Source organism: Sebastes umbrosus, chromosome 9 (genome assembly GCF_015220745.1).
Source record: "Sebastes umbrosus isolate fSebUmb1 chromosome 9, fSebUmb1.pri, whole genome shotgun sequence".
In the NCBI taxonomy this organism is placed as follows: domain Eukaryota; kingdom Metazoa; phylum Chordata; class Actinopteri; order Perciformes; family Sebastidae; genus Sebastes; species Sebastes umbrosus.
The window spans coordinates 16,995,264-17,009,342 of record NC_051277.1 but is presented as its reverse complement, the minus strand read 5'-3'; the positions used below and the strand labels follow the sequence as shown (position 1 = coordinate 17,009,342).

At 40.1% G+C, this 14,079-nt stretch overlaps 1 protein-coding gene across 2 annotated transcripts in view; it reads left to right on the top strand.

Moving 5' to 3' along the window:
- Positions 1 to 14,079, top strand: part of pcdh11 (protocadherin 11) — a 143,465-nt gene that overhangs the window by 83,167 nt on the left and 46,219 nt on the right. For both annotated transcript variants that reach the window (XM_037780408.1, XM_037780409.1), the window contains one exon: positions 5,833 to 6,031. In XM_037780408.1, the coding sequence (XP_037636336.1) occupies positions 5,833 to 6,031 (199 nt within the window). The remainder of the gene's footprint in view (positions 1 to 5,832; positions 6,032 to 14,079) is intronic.

Here is a 14,079-nt window from a genome sequence, read left to right as displayed (position 1 = left end):
TCTAACAGTTATGATTGATCTATTCATCGCTGTTGGACATTTATTCTGTCCATTCATGACCTGACTTGTTATTTTTTATATATATCTGTAAAGTTGCTTTGTTACTGTCGTGACCGTATTATTTTTAAAATGCCACAGATTCTTTTTTTCTTCAAACTATGTAGTATTTTATTGGAATGGCAGAATTGTGTTCTCAAACTTCATATTTTTTTTCCATTTAGAACAATGGCTTCTTCTAATCCCTTTAAGTGTTTGTTTTTTTTCTTTAGCAAGGGTAGCTGTACTGTAAAGTTTCACTGAGAGTGACATGAAACTTTAAATTGTCTGTATTGTTGCTTGTTTAAGTGAAACATTCCGCTCAAGAGGGCATGTCACGCTTCCTTGTAAGACGCCATACACATTAAATCCAATTGTGTTGTGGCATCTCACCGTCATACCCTCTCTTTTCTTTTCAGTGTTTCAGTTACTCTCTTTATCCTGCAGCTCATGTCTGCACACAGGCACAGAATTCACTATAGTCTTTGGTCAATGAGAGCAGGACGGTCAGAGCTCCTCCTGCACTTCCAACACGTTCTCACGGCAGTTTGTGAAATAGTCACCAAATTGAGTCTATTTGATTCGTGTATAAAGACACGTATTTCCCTTTTTTTGTGACGCTCAACACGATTTTCAACAACACGTGACGCACGTGTCAATTTCCGCTCCAGTCTTTTTAAAATAAAACTACTAATTTAGGTTTAGGAAAAGATCGTGGTTTGGGTTAGAATAACACCGGAAGTGCAGTAACTTAAGTACGGAAGTTACGTGGCAAATAAATCAACTCTGACTTCTGGTTTCACACGGGACACCAACACCGGTGACCTGGGCGAAAGTCCGGTGTTTTTTGACCCACCCATCCACTTCGACCTCCTCCCTACTGCTCTTTATACTTCTCAGTTCACATTTCATGGATTACATAAAAATAAATTTCATGCTGACCATCGCAAAAAATATATATATTTCTGTCTGCGTACACGAATCATTAAATTTTGTGACTATTTCATGAACTGCTGTGCGACTGGGCTGGCACTTTGCACAACAACAAGCTATTCAAACTTTTTCAATTTCAGCAGCGAATGTTGCTGCACAGCTTTAGACCTAACTGTGGTTTATGGACAGGAGTTCCACATTAGCAGTCTAATATTGTTAAATATTTCTAAAGGTTTTTGATGTGGATTTACAATACAGCTGGCAGATATCTGTAGCGTATGTATGCCTTATTGATAACATCTGACTGCTTATTATTAAAGTTGTTTAGTGCACAGAAGATCATTAGCCTACATTTGCTAGGACTGGGATATATTACTAATACTCGCATAGTTCATGTTGCACAGAGAAGATCATCATCATATCATATGACTCAATAACAGTGAAATTGATATAAAAAAAAAAAATGTCAGAAATCACCCAGTAATCTCTCAACCCACTTGCTACAATCACCTCCTTCGTGCATGTTCCCGCTAACTCATCATTTCACACACAGTGGCATATCACCTCACACATAATAGGCTGCATGCACTAGAACAGCGTGTACGAAAAGAAAAGGACGCACCCGCAAAAGTAGAATCACTAACAGATTTTTTTGTGGCTGTTGCACGTCAAGCGGAATAGGGACATGTGGGACAGCATTTTTGGGACAAATACCTCGACATTGCTGTGTTTTTTTTATTTTATTTCTCCCTCCACACAAGGCATGTGCGACATGACAAATCACCATCTCCTCTGAACAGATTTATGCAGGTCTAGGTGTGCCCGCAAGCTGATCCTTATCTGAAATGGCAGAGCCAATCTCCCCTGATTCACTCCTAAGTGGTCCCTGTTTATCACTCAAAGTGAGGTGGTTGTCAGCCAGGTCCTTCTCTGTGCAGCACTGACTTCTTTGCTATTTCTAGAGAGTGGTGGTTGGGGGGGAAAGTACATATAATAATACAACTCGAAGAGCTGTGGCCTACCAAAAGGACGAGGTTGCAGCCACTTGGCCTCTCCTCCCTCTGCATCTAAATATAACGGACTTCTAATCCGGTAACCCGTGAATCCAGCCCCATCTGCCTATTGTCTGCGTGGTTACCAGAGGGGGAGGGTTTTGGGATTGGCTTGTTGTATGGTAGAACTTGGCATGCATCTCTCCTGTTCATTTTATCTCTGTGTACATACTCCTCAAGGCAGTGTTTTATCTGGCTGAACGGGCTTTGTTTGGTCTTGATATCTCTTACCGCAGCTTGTCTTTGCTTTATGGATTTCTGGCAGCTTCTTTAAATAAGTGATAATGCCTAGCAAAACACTCACCTTGACTCCTCGGTTTGTTTTTGTTTGTCATGTTTACCGTTCGACATTAATGTTTCATTCACATCAGTCACTGGGAGCAAAAACTTTTATTTATTTAAGACCCATTAATGGTATTTAATTGTAATTAATATTGTAGCTCTGAACGACTTAGCATTGAGTGCATCGTGAAATCAAATTAGGGCTTTTCTCAACATCTGGCAGCAACTTGAATGGGCTTGAACAAACAGCCGTCCAAAAATGAAGACGCTCCCTTATGCAAAATGATTATGTCCTAATTGTCACGGACAGCTGTTTGTTCTAATAGATTCTGGATGGCATTGTTGGAGCAAGTTTCCAATAATTAGAGTCATGTGGAGGGGAAGCGTGCTTTTTGTAGAGCTGCCAACCTCCCATAAGTGGGCTCTTTCTTTTGCTGGAACCTGGACTTTGCTTTTTTTTTTGCGTGCATCCTCCAGTAATTTGAGAAACAGCTGCCAACGCTGTTTGAGAACAAGTAGATATTTAGGCTACTTGAAAGCGTGGGGAAACATGGCACACAGAACTATATGATTTTGCCAACAAGGTATTCGTCTCCTTTGTCTTGGAAAATGAATAAAACCGCACGCAGAGTGGGGGAAAAACATCCCTTTCTACCTCATCATTTTGGCAACAGAAGATGTCACAACACAAGCAGTAAAAACAAGATTAATTTCAAAAGAGTCCTGCATCATATATTTGTGTGCGGTTCAGAAATTAGTGCGCCGCGTGTGAACAGATAACTTCTTATTTTTCTAATACAAACAACAACAAAAAGCTTCTGTTTTTGACTTGTTTCTTTGACTGTACGCAGCCTCCTTATTTCTTATCTGTCTTTTACTTACTTAGCATTACACTCACACAAATACACACGCTCAGTGATTTGTGGCCTCAGGATCTAGATGATTCAAGTAAATAGAATATTTAGCTAGCTGTTTCAACATCACAGCATTGAAAACCACTCAGTTGTGCTTTCAGGGTGCTAATTGTGTGGATTTAGGTTAGTCAACCCTCTCTGATAGTTTTTAAATGAAGCTTTTTGTGCACTTGGTTTTTTGGCAGTGTGTCCTTCATTAGTGCCAGACTTTATTTCACTCTCCCTCTCTGCTATTTTCCCAGCCTTATTTAGTCTTATCAAAGAACAATAAGGGCTTTATCCAACGCACTATAGTGGCTAAGGAAAAAATATGTTCGCACAGAGACATCACCTCCTCCTGAGCTTAAAGGAGCATGTGTTAATGATGTTTTTTTAATTCAGGACTTGCATATTGCTCATGTTGCTACAGCGATGAAGAAGATCAAGATAGTCATTTGCGCTCTAGTTGTATTTGCTCCTGAAAAAAAAATTCTTATCAGTTTGAATAATGGGACGAATAAAATTCAACCGCAATAACCGAAGCTGAGGGTGTAATTATATTTTATGTGTTTTATGGTCCTATACAGTGTGATGCTACTCAGGGAGTCATGTGAAGGCATGAATTCAAGCTAAAGTATATATCACTGCGACAATTTTACAGGTATTACCTCAAGTCAGATCTCCTTGCTCCGCATTTGTTTGTCAAACTCAAAGGCGAAGATATAAAAAAGTAAAAAAAAAAAAAATGAAATCAGTGGTATCTACCGATTACCCACGGTGCCTCACAATACGAATGATTGTAACTGTGTGCTTTGTTTCCTGGAGGAACCGCTAACATGTTTGCAGATATCACTAGCAGGATGTGTTTTCTTTTTTAGCTCCAAAGAAAGGTCGCAACGTGAACTTCTGTAAGCCACCAGAGAAATCAAAGAGGCCCGCACCTTTCAGAAGAAAATGCCCACACTCCTGTGATCCCCAAGACTTTGCAAATCAAAGTCTCAGCCTCCACACACATTCACACTTCGTTTGTGTCTAAACTGGGTGGGAAGGAAAACTAGGACATAGTTCAACCCGCTAATACACATCCCATCTATTATCACGACGGGAAGTCTCAATTAGAAATCTTTTAGTCCGTTTATTATCTGAAAAAGTAATTCGCTAGACTCAACAGACCAAATCATTTTTGGGTTATGAGGTCACTGTTTCAATTAGTTCTCCTGGAGACAGGGTGCAATTTTGGCATATTTTCCAACTAAGAGCAGGTAAAGATGATGGATGCAGCGTTGGGCGTGTAACAACAACACTTGATGCAATTAGAGGAGGATTTCCCTTGTAAATGCCGTCTCACAGTACTCATTCACCCATAAACGAGCATTGTTGTCACCGCTCATGATGATATTAATAATCTTTGTTTGTCAGCGGTGGTGTGCCAAGACTCTCTGTAGGAGCAGAGAGAATACCTATAAAGGATACTTTCTTTAATACCAAGGTGCACGCATCCCTGCAACGACAAGACGGGAATTTAAATATCTTTTATCTATTTTAAGGACGTTTTCATTTGTCATTTCTTTGCCCAGTCATTTAATGCCAAGTTCTCAGTCCCAACTCATTACATACGTACGGTTGCAGTTTTAAACGTAGTAATGTTGTGAATTTAAACAGAACTAATTGGTTATTTTTTAAAGTTTGGTACATAAGTTAAGTAGTCAACGTAAATAAGTCAACGGTTGACTTTTGGATTCACAAGGAACACGAATAGCCTACTCTTCTGGGTGAAATGTGTTTGTTTGACCCTTCCATCCAACCTATTCTCATCCCTACGTGGACTTTCTCGCTCTTTAACGCGCAAAAAAATGCACAGATTACATGAAATGACTGGAGAAATCGACATGTTATTCATAACCCCATTTGGTGGTACCAGACTGGAGATTTCTGTCCTCACCTCAAAGCAATGGCGGGGAAAGGAATTTCGATTGTGGTGCTCAAAGCATGAAAATATTACATTTTTAAAAATTCAGCAACAAAGGGGTCTCTCCAGAAGGAATGTCCTTGTTCCTCTGGACGTACCTCACTGTGAACAGCTTGCGTTGGGACTACTTTCTACTACTTTCTAGTCCCTATAAAAAATATTCTCATTGTTTTGTATTGATTATTCAGAGCAACATTGGAAAGAAAACATAGCTGTTGATTTTTTAATGTTCTTTTTTTCAATGCCGTGAGCACTATAAAATTCATCTCTGTTGTACTTGGGGGTGGAAGCAGAAATTTCAGAGGTGGATATCTGTAAACCTGGACATTTTCTTTTATGTGTAACCCTTTACATTAAAAACTGCCTTTAGTATCAGAGTAGCTACACATTTTATGGTCCTTGAGGAAATTTTGCTAAATAATTAAATAATGTATCTTACTGGTATTTGGCCCTTATCGAGCTCTTGGTCCATAGAATCAACCCCAGTCTTTAGGTGTGACCTGCAGGACAACAGAACTGGCTCGCAGACTTATCATGTAATGGTTTATTCCATTCTCAACCACACTACACTGCTGTATCTTTTAAGTTGTCCTTTTGTTTTTTACATTCTTGTGTATTTTAAACAGAGTTTCTAACAGAACACGTTTTGTTTGTTGGTGTGCTCCAGACGCAGCGCCGCGTGACGTTCCATCTCCCAGACGGTTCCCAGGAGAGCTGCAGTGACAGCGGGCTGGGAGACCCGGAGCCTAGCAGCACGGCCAGCACCACCCAGCCTCTTCCCCTCAGCTTCCCCCAGGAGGAGTACTACGAGCAAACATCACCCAACAGCCGCACCGAGGGAGATGGAAACTCAGACCCGGAATCCAGTGAGTACTGAGTTCTGCTCAGACAGCAGGCAAATCTGTTATTTTATGTTTATCTTTTTTTTTTGTGATTTTTGAGGCCGACTTTCCATAATGTAATTCACAAGTGGCCATCTGTGTTTTAGACAGTAAAATAATTTACTGAGATTACAGCTGTGATTGTCATAGAAACAAGACAGCCTTGCAACATTTAACAAGATATCAGTTTCTGTGAAATAACTACTAAAAAGCTAGTCGCACATAAACTTTTGTTTGCTATATATATATATAGATGCTGCTTTTGTGAGGTCGTTGTTTAGATGAGTAGGATGAAAGTTTTGTTGCACAAGAAGTCAACCAAGACGCTGCACTGCTGAGAGGGAAATAAACTCTGGCTCTGTGTACTGTATATTTGTCAGTTTTACGTGTTGAGATTAGAAAACCATCTCAGTCATATATTAGAGATGCAAATCAATTGGATTTGATCAAAACAAACAGTGAATCTGTTGTCATGGGAGTGCAGAAATAATATTATCAAGAATTAATTTGGTAAGGCTGGGTTTTGTAAATGTTGTCCAGAGCTAAGCTGTACAAGGTAAGGAGAATTCTCTGAAGTTGGAACTGAATTTATTCAAATGATTCACAAGACAGCTGTCACTGCCTGGCGTACTGCCCAATGATGTTCTCCATAAAAAGCCGGGACGCGGGGATGCAAAACTCCTTCCTCATACATATACAACAGATTTTTTTTTCTATTTCTTTAAATCATTGCTCAAATAACTGGCTGAGGAGAAAAAGAAGTGCGCTTAAGACACACCATAGAGGACCCTGGCTTTTTCCACCAGTGGTAGATCCAAAGCCGGTGCACAGGCAGCATGCCAATGATGCTGCTGAAATGATTTTGCTCCACCTTAACATGAACAAGGCTATTCTGAGTCCCATATCCCTGTCCTTGTCACATAACCAACCCCCCCTCCACTTCAAGCTGGATTTCTAGTCCTGGTGGGTTGGATTGTATTTTCTGGAGGTAACCCTGCGTCATATATATTGCAGGCTGAATCGAGGCTCAGATCGCTGCAGACCTTCACTCCAGTGGCCTCTGTGTGTGTATCATTGCTAGAAATGCTTTAGCCATTGCACCTGTCAAAAAAAAAAAATTCTATCCAGCATAGAAAAATCAACAGGACAGGTAGAAATAGATTGGTTTGCATACCACCTACGTGCAGTATAGCCATTGTGTCATAGCTGTAAGTGAGACAACAGTCCTCGGTGAATCTGCCTCCCAAGCAGCTGCGCTGACAGGTCCAGGGCTCGGGTGTCACTGTGAGTGTGATTGTGAATGCATTTGTTAGACATTAGACAAGATGGGTGACATCCTGGCGACGGCTTCCCGTTCATTTACATGCAAAGGTCCGTCCCATATGTGATTTTCTATTTTCGATATTGCAAGTTACAGCGAGAAATCTTTTTTCCTTTTTTACATGATAGCCACGCACAACCGGCTGACCTCCATATTCCCTCACACACACATCTGTACCTCAGGCACGTGTATAAACACACATCCAAAACACATACATCTAATGATCAAACCTCTCCTTCCCCAGCTGTTCCCTTTAATGTATTCACCGCGGTGACAGAAGTGATTCATATATGGGATTCATTCACACACACAGGCAATTGCTCATCATCGCATTAATATTCAGTGACATAAACATCTCATACTTCATAAACTTACTCAAATACTGCACTTATTACCCACTTTCCCTCCGGGGTAATATTTGTTGAAGTGGATTAGTTCTAGATAGAAGACCATGCTAATGTAGTAAATGCATGTGTACTTTTACAAATTGCTGCATTACAAATCAGAGCGAGAGCATTAACAGACGAACCGAGAGTGTAATATTGGAGTCTAATATTAGTAGTTGGATATTATAAAAGTAATTTTAGTTATTTGACCACAAAGCCCCCGTAGGAACGCTCTGTTGCAACCTTATCACAGCAAATGACATTAAAGTTAATTCTTACTGATGTCACCGTAATAAAAACTGATCTTATTTGAGGGTTGTGTAAACGTACAGGAGGTTATTTGATTAATTTTACTTTCATATATTTCTATTCCTTATGAATTATATGTAGAACTATGCAACTTTCAGATATGTGTCGTTTGCCTTTCCAGGCTGCTAAGAAATAAGGGAAGTTCATACTGTAATTTCAGTGAATACACTTCTCGCCACATATATTCTCACCTTAAGTCAAGAAAGTTCTTTCATTTACTTTCAGATGCCGCTGATTTAACTCACGCTTGCACACACGTTAGCACATCATTTGAAGACGGGAGTGAAAGTCGCCTGACTCATCCGGCTTCATTTTCTCCTTCCAGAAGTTTAAAGATAAACTCTGACTCTGTGCTGTGCTCGGTTCAAAAAGAGAGATGGATCCTGTGCTTGTTGGCCGTCTCAGAGATGAGTGCGTCGGTGACAGAGGGGGGCCTAAGATGGATTTGATATGGTTTTATCAATGAGCACCAGGCTGGCATGGCGGTGGCAATCTCTTATTATGTCGACTGAATTTGTAAAGCAGAAAAGAACAAGGAAGAGCGGAAAAAGGGGAGATGGAATGACTCCAAGTGAAGAGGAGGAAAAAGAGCAGAGAGATTGAAAGACTCGAGCGTCAAGTCGGTAGAAAGAGAATTTCCAGGAGTCAAACGCGGTATTGTTTCGTAAAGGTGCTCAGCTCGGACCAGAATGTCAACTTGCGCTGAATAATTGTCCGTGCCAAAGGCAAGCCATGTGGCCTTCTTATGACAATGAATTTCTCAACTCCTCTTTAAACCTGCATCTTTATTAGGCCACCCACTCTTGAAATAAAGTTCATATGACATTTTATGTTTCTATTATTTATGAGTTAGGCGGCTGTTCGTTTTATGGGCTCTTGCTTCCCCCTCCAGGCTTACTTCACCACCCGCCATCAGTCTTTGTGCTGTCGCCTCCTTTGTCACACATTGTTCCAAAGGTTTTGATATTTCCTCCTCTGTCTCGACAGATAGATAAAAGCCGCAAATTAATATCATTAGCATGTGTGTTTTTAGGTCCAACCCCCATACGTCTGACAGCTGGCTTTTACAGAACTGCACATCCAGAACAATTAGGCATGATGAATCGTACCTGTCCCTTTGGGCCAAATTGCAACACTTCATCAAAACATCAAAAACAGGAATGCATAATGATATGCGATGCATCTCTTTGCACAAATAAGAAGGATGCACGGTTTCAGTTGATGTTCTCTCATATAGTGACTCAGAGCGGTGGCATCCTCGGCACAGAGGCTCACCTTCTAGGCATCAGTAGTGACTGACTTGTCCTGGATCCACTAAGTGCACTGTTTAAGTGGAATACTAAAAGCATCCAGTTGATGAAAATGTCATTCTTGACCCTTCTTGGCTCAGACACTGTGTCCTGTGGATGTTGTTGTTGTTTTTTTAATCGTAATGAGCATTGGCCTTGTTCTGAGTGATGACTGCACTTGTGCAGGCTGTTCTCATACACCGTTCGTAGCTCTACCTACGAAAAGTAATGCACTGTAATTCATATCCAACGAAATCAACTCATATGTAATCCACATGATTGTGAACCAGGAAGTACAAAGCAACAAACACCACGTAGGGAGGAGGTTGGGTGGACGGGTGGATCAAAAAACACCAGACTTTTATCCAGGAGACCCAGGGCCGGCTCTAGCCCTTTTGGTGCCCTTGGCAAAATTCACATTTGGAGCCCTCTCCTGCCGGCGGCGCGCTCTGGGGTTAGGGTTAAGGTTCGACACCCCAGAACCGTAACCCTAGCCCCGTAAACCGCAACACATATCAGAATGATTTTAAGCCAAAAATTGAGATTTTTATTTTAAAAAATAACTGTATTTATTATAATATAAATAAACAATTGGTCCCTGATATTGATGACCTAAAAGTGTTTAGTCAGTTTCACTACAACGAGAGTTACAGGGGTGAAATGTGTATTTCTTTATTTCTTTATTTGTTAAATTTTTTACCTCAATGCAGAAAATGAGGAAGGACGCCCACCAGAATTTTTTTTTTTATTATTATACATTCATGCCTTAAGCCAGGTCTGAGGAGACCAGTGTTCATACCCTGCATGAAACCAGAAGTCAACAGTGGTTTATTTGTCAAGTCCGTACTTAAGTTACACCATTTTCAGAGTTATTTTAACCCAAACCACAATCTTTTCCGAAAGTAGTTTTGTTGCCTAAACCTAACCAAGATGTTTCCTGTGAAGATAGAAGTTGATTTTGAAAAGACTGGAGCGGAAATTGACACTTGTTGCTGGACATTCACGGGAAAACGCACGAAAAATGACAGATAACTTTTCATAAGATATCATACGAACCGTTTTATGAGGATACATTGACTTGTGATCAGTTAAGGTTTGTTGACATCGAATAATTAAATCCTGTGTGTTTTTATTTGTGTGTATTTATTCATTTTGGACAGCCTGATGTTGACTTAAAGTTTTTTTTTCCTGAATGATGGGAATCATCATGTCATGAACAGCAAACAGAGCTAAAGCCCTCTGACAAAGTGCAGCAAAGTGGGAGCAAATCCCTGAGTCTAAATCCTTCACATTTTTCAAACAATACACAATTTTGTTCTCTGGACGATTTGTAATATACTTATTTCTTTGCCCCTGTTGTTGGAGCTGAGGGATTTAAGAGCTTGTGCTTTTGCCCACTTACAAGCAGCTCACTACCGGCAGTTTTGAAGCAGTGCATTAGTCTCTCTGGAAGAAACATGAAAAAGCCGTACAGCATAGGGCCGTATCTTAATCTGTGGCATATGGCTTTCAAATGACCAGCTTACACCTTGTCTGTCTAAGATCTAAATCTGCTATTAAAATAAGCCAATCCTTTTTAAACACTGCGAGTATAATGAGATTATAGTTTTAAACATGCTGCGCAGTGAATATTAAAACTACAGACTTTTTTTTTTACAAAAGGGAATTGCTTTATCAAATAACAGATTTCAATCAATGATTTTGTTTGATATTTAAATGTTTCTTTTCTCTTTGTGCAATTGTGTGTCCAAGGCTTTTATAGTACATTATATAATTCCTGATGCCAGTAGACAAATAATCTGATTAAAGGATTGCTGGGCTCATACTTTGTGGGGGTTAAGTTCCCAACTCTTTGATTTCTGTAGGTCCAAAATTTTTATAGCTCTCAGACTGAGTTTCCAGTTGACTGATTTACAACGGCCTTTTTTCATGTCTTTGGAAAAATCTAGTGTGCAGAGACCACTTGAATATTTAATACTTCTCAAACCTCCGACTTTACCCAGTAGCCTATGTCTGGCCGCCAAAACCAAGCTTGCGCTAAGATTGGAATTCAACTGTCTAGACACAATCTGCCCATGAATAAAGGGATTTCATGAGGAAGCATGAAAAAAAAGAAATTGTGATTGGAACTAAGCGGGACCAGCCTCTGTGCAAAAACCGTAGCCCTACATGTTGTCATATAGTTTAGCACATCATTATGTGACGGCAAGGACGCCACAGTGTTCAGTACAGTTAGCTGCATTAATTATTCATATGAGTCCAATCTCAGTTTCACTTTGAGGGTTCTCATATGCAATTAGAAGTAATGAATGTGCTTCTTAATTACATTCATTTGTGCAAATTTCCATTCCCCATTGAATTTTTCTGTGGAAACATTGTGACACTGACCAATGGCATATCATTTGCAATGTGACTAAATCCATTCAGGGTAGAACAATTAGCTGTAATTAGTGTTACAATGTCATCGGCGACCAGGGGGAAAGACTAAGCTGACATGCAAAGGAGAAGAAGACCCTTGTTCGGAGAGTTTAAAGTCCAACGTAGTAGCAAGATCCAGATAATTGGCTGACCACAGGTTAGAAAGATGATGAACTGTTGTAAGACTGCAAGGCTAGATTTTCCCCCAACTTGTAAAGTTAGCTGAGCAGGCATTCTCTCTGATAGTAACGCCCTTTTCCACATTTACACACTTTAGTGCAACCTTTTACTCCTGCCAACACATCTCGTCATCCTGCTGCTGACAAATGAGAGGCTCCACTGAAGTAATTAAGAATAAACTGGCTTTAGGGTACATCGCTGGTGGTTTGTTGAAATATGGGAGGGAGCATTTCTCATTCATTTCACATCACGACCTTACAAATTGTCATGTTATCAGAGATATTCTGGCATGCGGTGTGTATATTTAATTCATGCCGCACATAAAATGGTAATGCAGCCTATTCCTTTTCTAGCAGTTATCCCACAATCTACAAGATAACTTCTTCAAACTCCCTTTTTTTCACATCATTTGCACCAGTTTGCTTCTCGCTATATATTCTCCCTCATATAAATAAATAAAAGCCTTTGTGCCTCCTGGCTCCCAGAACTTTTTACAGCTGCCCCAGTGGGCCTGCAACGGAGCTAAATGAAGCAACAGTGAGTATTAACCTACATAGATTGGACCTTTCCTTTTAAGATGATTTTAGATTTTTCCTCTCTCCTTTTTTTTTTTGACCGCCGGGGGTCTAGAGCTGAGTCAGAAGGGGATTTAGATGGACTCATCTGTATCCTTCTCAACCGATTGGGATTTGGTGGAAGTGCTCAGTTCTCAGAGGTGAGGTGGAGGGGAACCCTTGTTTTATCTGGTTCAAATGCCACACCAGTCGTCTCGGAAAGAGAGAGAGAGAGACGAGCTATTGATCTGGAGGAGTCAACTCAGCTCACGGAAATCTCTCTCTCCACCCTCCTTCAAACGACTGAGAAGTGTCATGTTAGAAACCTCCTTTTCCAGAGTATTAGGCCTCGTCTTTGTTGCCCCGCCAAAGTCTTCTGTGAAGTTGAGACGGGGGCTTTCTGGTACAAACATCCAGATCTATACAGGACGAGCCAGGAAAAAGATAGTGGAAGATATCAGGACAATCAGAGCATGGCATTTATAGTCCTTATCATTGGGATTGTTTCAATGTCACAACCAGAAGAGATTAAAACATACTGTATAATGGAAGTTGAACACATTATCACAGTGTTGAGAGCTGACTTACAGACTAGGTCTGGAACAGACGTGAAAGTCTACAGCACATTATGAGTTAAATATACTTTGTATTCAACTTAGTCAACGTATCCTCAAACAACGGTTCGTATGATACCTTATGAAAAGTTATTCCTCATTTTTTTCATGCGTTTTCCTACAAATGTCCAGAAACATATACGCACGTGTCAAATTCCGCTCCAGTTTTTTTAAATAAACTTCCGTCTTCACAGGAAACAACTGGGTTTGGTTTAAGCAATGAAACTACTTAATTAGGTTTAGGAAAAGATTGTGGTTTGGGTTAAAATAACTCTGGAAGTGGCGCAACTTAAGTACGGAAGTTATGTGACAAAAACTACTTAGTTAGGTTTAGGAAATGATCGACTTGGTTAGGTTTAGGCGACAAAACTATAGGCCAGTTAGGTATGGGAAAAGATTGTGGTTTGGGTTAAAATAACTCCAGAAGTGGCGCAACTTAAGTACAGAAGTTAGGTGACAAATAAATCAACATTAACTTCTGGTTTCACACGGGGTACGAACACCGGTCTCTTGGGCGAAAGTCCGGTATTTTTTTGACCTGCCAATCAACACCAACATCCCTACATGGATTTATTTTGTGGGATATACGAATAACAGTGCATTACTTTTCATAGGTATAGCTGCTGACTTAGTTTTGTACAAGAGAGGATTGCTGTAAGCTTTTGTTTTTCACCAGAAATATACAAATTAACTTTTTTAATTAACTTATATTTTTTTAGTTATTTTATTCTTTTAGGGGATTAAATCATTTTTGAGAAGAGGAACAGATTTTTTTGTTGCTAATGCTTCATTTAATACTTTTATTTCGACATTAGTGAATGCCCTGAGAGATGTGATTTGAATACTCAGAGAGTAGAGTTCAGCTAGATTTTTAAGAGAAAAGTTGGCTGTGGCATGTTGTTTGACTGTCCAAAAGTTGCCTGCTTCAAATTCGCTCGGCAGCACTGTGACTTGAGTGGGCT